Raw genomic sequence first — 6,452 nt, forward strand, 5'->3', positions numbered from 1 at the left:
GTTCAAGATAGAAAGTTAACTTTCTAAGACCAAGTGTTACCCTCCCCCCAGTTTCTCGAAAACTTGAGTTTTTCAGGAACAGAGTACTCGTAAAATTATGCCCTCATGCAATCCCTATTTTCTATAATGAACTGAAGCGTTTTAGAAGTCAAAAATGTAAAGTTATAAAAATTGTTTTAAAAAGACGATGTGTTGGTTTAAAATACTGCTGTCGATGCATTTTCATTGTCAGCATCACTGATCACCTCTACTAATCACGGCAGCCCTAGTCAAATCACATCAAATTTGTTCTATACTACAAACAAAAAGATATTGACAAAAAACATGTCTATAAATGCTTAATGTGTGAGCATGTATAAGTGAGTGTCTGTGCAGGAAAGTCAGTTGATTGCCTTGTGTTAAAGTGTCTTACAAAGCTATGTCCTTTATCCTGTCTGGCATTCTTCCCCAAACAGAGACCTGCCTTTTTTTCCCCCCCCCCTCTACCTGATGGTGCAGCAATCTGTGGACAGGAGGCATATTAAAGCCTTTACTGTCACAAGGGTAACAAGCCACAGAAAACAAGCCAGCAAACAAAAATAGGCACTTAAATGTCTCTCTTAAAATAACAGAAAAAGAGCTCAAGAAATGTTTTCCTGCTCTTATTTTTCCTCCACTTTTATCCACTAATATTAGCTCCACTTTGATTCAATGGTCATTCATTATATCCATTACTGAAGACACATGAGTGGCTGCATGCCTGTAAGGGTTCTGAGAGTGTTTCCTGTGAATGAGGTATTGGAAAAGTTGACTGCCACAATATATGTCAGATCCGTTATACCACCAATCATTTTTGTGAAGTGCTTGAATCATTGCATAGTCTTTTGTGTCACAGTGGTTAAAAGTTTAGAGAGAGAGAGAGGGAGAGAAGGGAAAGGCTGTGATTATGAGGGCTAACTTCCTACAGCATCTTTTGCTGCAAATCATTCGAAATCTTATCATACTCATAACAGCGCTGACAGTATGTTTAAAGGTGACAGCAATGCTACAGACTAACCCAAGGACAAAAGTGTGAAAATCCAAAGTAAAAGCAGTGTCGTACCATCATCTTCTCAAAGAGTGCAAGGATCTCCTTCTCTGAGGTGATTTTAGAGGAAAGCTCCTCAAACTCGGACGAGTAGGACCATTCACTGGAGGACGAGTGCTTCATGTGGGAGAGTGGCGGACGCTCCTTCTTACTGCCGGGAATACGGATACTGGCAAACCTATCCAGCTGGGAAAGAAAGGAAGGGAGTGAGAACAAGGCCTTTATCATTATTATTGATTCAAAGTCACACACAATCCAGACACTGCTCCACACAATTAGACATTTAGAGCCAGACAGTTTTTCAGGTTAGCCGAGTTCCATTAAGTGATTAACAAAAAGAAACTTTTACTGTAAAGTTAAATGGTTTTGTTAAATGGTGACTTTTACTTTAAAAAGAATTGCAGCATTCTGAGATGACAATTTCTGTAATTATGGAGCAATAAATGTAGCATGGTGCTGTAATATCCCTATGGTGGTAAGTTAAAAGTAATTTGTGAAGTGGCAGCTTAGTACACTAAGCATAATTTTAAAGTGAGTAATTTTAACAGTAATTTAATTGCATGGACACGAAAACAGGGAAAAAGTTCAGCTTAATTTATTACTTAAACCTAACTTATTACTTAATACTTGCAGGCAATGACCTTAACAGTCTGAGGTTGAAAAGTTAGATACATCAAATATTTTGGTATATAATAGCCTGCATTCACAGAAAATCAAGATACCACGACAATAAGTAAGGGGTTACTTGCAATGGCAAAACTACTGACATGAAGTGGGTTAATGCTAACATGACAAAGATAATGACTGATTAGTAGCTTAGATTTGTCAGGGAGCCATTGCTTGTATTTGTGAGGCTGTGAAGTGTGTGAGACGAAGATTACATCAGTCAGTTTAAAGTAAGCATTTTCCCTCTTATACAACCAACATTTCATCTTCAGGGATGTTACTGAAGAGGCTCTTTAATGTGTGTGTTATTGTGCCAAAGAAGAGTTTGTGAGATAATTAGTCACTGAGATAATTAGTCATGACAATGATTGGAAATGGATTAAACAGACTGGACGCTGTGTTTTTGGACATGCATCTAACATTAGGAATGCAGGTCTGCAGTACTTCAGAGGAGTGTCTGATAGCCAACACAGTCATCTGTCTAATGTGGGTTTGCTGCCGATTAAAGCACGTCGCAACTTTGACTGATGGCACAGATCAGTTTAATCACAGCGTTTCAGCCCCAACAGAGGAGAGGAGCAGTTTGTTATTCTGTGCCTGTTACATGAGAAAAATAATTAAATAAACAAAACCCTGATAACGGAGGACATCATAGCACAGCTGACACATACTGATCTGAATGATGAAGTGCTTTTCAGGACTGTTAGGATGCTCAGTCTGCCTCTCTCTTGCTCATTCTCCATCTGAGCCTGAGATGTTACGCTTTAAGGATCTTTTCAAACGCATACACCTGTCTCCTTTCTCCTAAAATAAAACAGCTCTTCATTAAACTCGAGCGTCCACGCATGTATCCGGCGGTACGACAGCCTGGAATCAGGGTGAGGTCCCTCCTGCCCACTTTAAGAACGTTTTTGTAGGGTTTCTGCAAATTGTTTGAGGGGCACAGTATGTAAGGACAGTCAGGTCTGAAAATAAAGTCGTCCTAAAACATGTCTCATCCAGTCATCAATCCATCCATAGGTTTGTCAGAGCAGCTGGCCATCTATCAATCAAACACTGATTTGGTTTTGTTCTGGGAGTTCTCAGCCTGTCTCAGTCATCATAATGCTGATTAACCTTTGTCAGAGTCAAATTCCCCTCAGGCGTGAGATGCTAGAACGAATCAATAATGGAAGAAAAACAAACAAAAACAGATTTTCATAGCAATCGATAGAGAAAACAGGAAGAGAGAAAAAACAAAGATGCACTTTAAAAGACAGATAATGTTTATAAAGGAGCAAAAGTGCACAAAAAAAAAAGAAAGAAAAACCTGTGGGTGAGAACACAAAGGAACGCTCAAAGACTGATGGATTAAACTGAAGATGACTCCAAAGTATAGGAGTAAGTCTCAGTTTGATAATATGAGATACATAAGGGAGGAAACAGAGAGGGATGAAGCGTGACTTAAAGTGGACTTTAGAAAATTGTGAGGCCAAATGCCAGCAGAGGTGCCATTTGCCAGGAATACGAGAAACGGCAACTGAGAATCATCGATAAGCAAACCTGGGTGCTGTTTAAATTATAGAGCTCATCTGTTGGCACACCTCTTGCTCCATTTCTTGAGCAAATATTTCATAAACTTCAGCCTCTTCAAGAAAAAAACCCAGACCCAACTTCTGGGATGTGTTTTAATAGAGTTTATTTCTGAATAAAATAGCTGAATTCTTAAGCACAAATTAAAATTTAAAATCAAACTGAAATTATGAGTTGTCATTTTGCTGCCTGTGACCCTTTCCAGTTAAATGTTTTGTTCAGTTTTCAGGCCTTTTTTGGATCTAAATGCAAATGAAGAGAGTTGTGTGATTGGCTCAGGTCCACAGAAAGTTGATAACCCCTTTTAATAACCCCCCTCCCTCCATTCTTATTTTAAATGTTAAAAATTCAAATTGGCCTTTCTTATCTAACTTGTCCATCCTATTCCACAACTTCAAAATAAAAAATGTTCAAGTAGGTTGCTATGTTGTAGCTCTCTTCTTTGGCTGTACTATAATTATGTCACTTTAACAATACAAACATGCCTAGAAAAAGAGCACAGTAGATGCATCTGAAAAGGGAGAAATCCTCATTAAAATACACAAAACTCTGGCACACTAACACAAAAATGCAAAACTAATAGCGCTTACCGATTTTCTATGGGCATTCTCTTTTCAAGAAAACCACAAACCTTAATGTTAGAAGTATCTGACCAAGCTTTTAATTATTAGTCACTGCTTACAAGTTTTTGGTCATTTGCATTGCTGATGCTTGTTAGATAATCATCAGGGAGGGTTTATAATTTAATTTTTTTCCAGCAACTATAAACCCTAATGTCGTAATTATAGCGTTTACAGTTTTGCTATGGGCATTCAGGTTCAAGAAATCACAAACCTTAACGTCATAAGTATCTGACCAGGCTTTTGGTTATTAATCACTGCCTCCAAGTTTTTGATGATTTAGATTCCTGATACTCATTCTATAGTCATTTCATATCTCAGGCAAGCTTGATGGTCATTGTTTTCCCAGGTCAGATCCCACTTGCACTTTGACATCACAGAAATGTGACTTTGCACGCAAAGGCTCCTGAGGAATGAGTACAAGTAACGTTACAACGTTGACAGACTGCATAATCTGAATAAAAACACAGGTTGAAAGAGCAGGAGGAACCCTGACAGACAGGGTGATCTTGTAGCACTGACAAATCACAGCGCACCAAAATCTGACCACCCATTCCATTCTAACTGCAAATGATTTTCACTTAAAGTCAACTTTAATATGTCTGGAAGGATGTGGACAAGTGTAATTTTTCATGATCAACTAATCAATGTTTGCTGTGAACAATGAATAATCAATTATTCCCTCCCTCATATACTAACTAAACCAACAGAAAAAAAATCAGTTCCACACTGTTCAAATTGCTTTAAGCTGTTTTAGATTTGAAAATGTTACGCGACATCGAAAACATCGACTTCAATTCTCCAAAAAGAATGGTTACATAAGAGACCACTCTGACCCATTCCTAGCGTCTGATAATGCAGCTGTTTTTGTATTAAATCCCTCTCAACCTTTATTACCCAACTGTAAACATCATACAAAGACAATGAGGGGATACACTTATTTCAGGCTCTTAAGAGATCATATCTGTCATTGTTCACACTTCAAATCTATAACACAAACGCTTTGAGCCACATTCATTTGAAATATACGCAAAACTATGGTAACACTGCTCAGTGCAATCATGGATTTTTAATGAGACCAGTTAAAGGTTGTCTGTTATACTTACCAGAACGAATGCACAGCGTAAGCCATGATATCATGGTAGAAATCTTTTTTTACTGGTCACATTACAAGCTTCGTTAAGATTAATTTCACAGAGTTACACGAAGGCATATCATTGGCAATTCATTTGTTAGTTTCAGCAAGCTCCAGAAAGACAATTAAAAAATTACAATAAAAAGCATCATCACCTTACGAGTTTTCGTTTTTTTTTTCCCTTCTTTTCCTTGCTTTGTATTTTTCCCCATTCAGAACTCTGACAGATTAAAATGTACTTTGTCTATGAGCACCATATGGATGTAGCTGCTTGACAAAACATTTTAAACAAGCATAATATTGCAATTTTTCATACGCATTAATGCAAGCAGACAATACTCACATTCGCAGGCATAAATACCAGTAGCAATTACATAAAGCTGAATTAGATTGCCAGCTGTTAGTAGGTAGCAAAAATAATCTGGCTGTGAAGCTGTTAGAGTTAGGAGGGAAAAGGCAGATGAGAAAAAAAAAAGAGAGAGAGAGGAGGGTGTTAGGAGGCCTAAGTAGGGTGTATGGAACAGTAATCTTACCACATCATCAGTAAGTGTTCTGATGTTTAAGTGCTACAAAACAGAGGGAGAGAGGGAGACATCATCAAAACACGCTAAAAAGATTGTATTGCGGTATACACCATTGAGAAGTCAAATTCAAATAGCTTACATTTAATTTGAGTGCATGATTGAAGGGGAATAAACCAAAACAGTTCGAGTGAAACACAAGCGATATTTGTTGCAGGCAAAATGTTATAAAAAATTTCCTTCTTAAAGATAAGTATTCAATTCCTCAAGAATGATTGTTGTTGTGCAAGATGCCACTGTGTGTATGGTCTGTTCATGAATTTTGAAACACCTGTAGAAATATAGCCAAATACGCTTGACCCAGTCCACAGCTTCCCAACAGAGGGGCATTATTACTGAATTATGAAACTACAGGGTAAGAGAGCAGATGGACACAAAAGGTACTGAAGAAAGTGAGGTTCTGTTCTGTTCTGTATATTTTGGCAGTAATTCATCTAAAAGTTCAAAATAGCCCTCAACAATACTCATGATGGCAACAGGGTTGCAATCCCAACCAAAATACATGTAAAATTTACTCTCACTCTATGTACACTGTCTCTTGTGTATGTGAAATCCAGTAGTAAACAAAAATTCAAACTTGGAGAAATCCAAACAGCATTAAGTCGCTGATTTCTCGACAGGGGGATGAGGAGAAAATGTGTGTGTAAAGTATAAAATAACTGTTCGACAACACAGGAGGGATGGTCATGCTCCCAATTGTCTATGTCTTAAAGCGAGAAGAACTGAGCAGAAGGTCTGCTTCTGTTTTCATAAAAAAAAAAAAAAAAAAAAAAAAAGACCAGCAGCTCTGAGAGCATAGTACATTTCTGTTG

At 37.8% G+C, this 6,452-nt stretch overlaps 1 protein-coding gene across 1 annotated transcript in view; it reads right to left on the reverse strand.

Moving 5' to 3' along the window:
- The window catches only part of LOC115810159 (protein diaphanous homolog 3-like), a 215,309-nt gene extending 209,339 nt beyond the window's left edge, over positions 1-5,970 (reverse strand). Inside the window, exons 1-3 of the mRNA XM_030772085.1 lie at positions 5,941-5,970; positions 5,593-5,625; positions 1,082-1,252 (exon numbers count right to left, since the gene is read on the reverse strand). Of these exons, the coding sequence (XP_030627945.1) occupies positions 1,082-1,252; positions 5,593-5,625; positions 5,941-5,970 (234 nt within the window). The remainder of the gene's footprint in view (positions 1-1,081; positions 1,253-5,592; positions 5,626-5,940) is intronic.
- Positions 5,971-6,452: the final 482 nt, after the last annotated feature.

The sequence above is a fragment of the Chanos chanos genome, chromosome 4 (assembly GCF_902362185.1).
Source record: "Chanos chanos chromosome 4, fChaCha1.1, whole genome shotgun sequence".
NCBI lineage: Eukaryota > Metazoa > Chordata > Actinopteri > Gonorynchiformes > Chanidae > Chanos > Chanos chanos.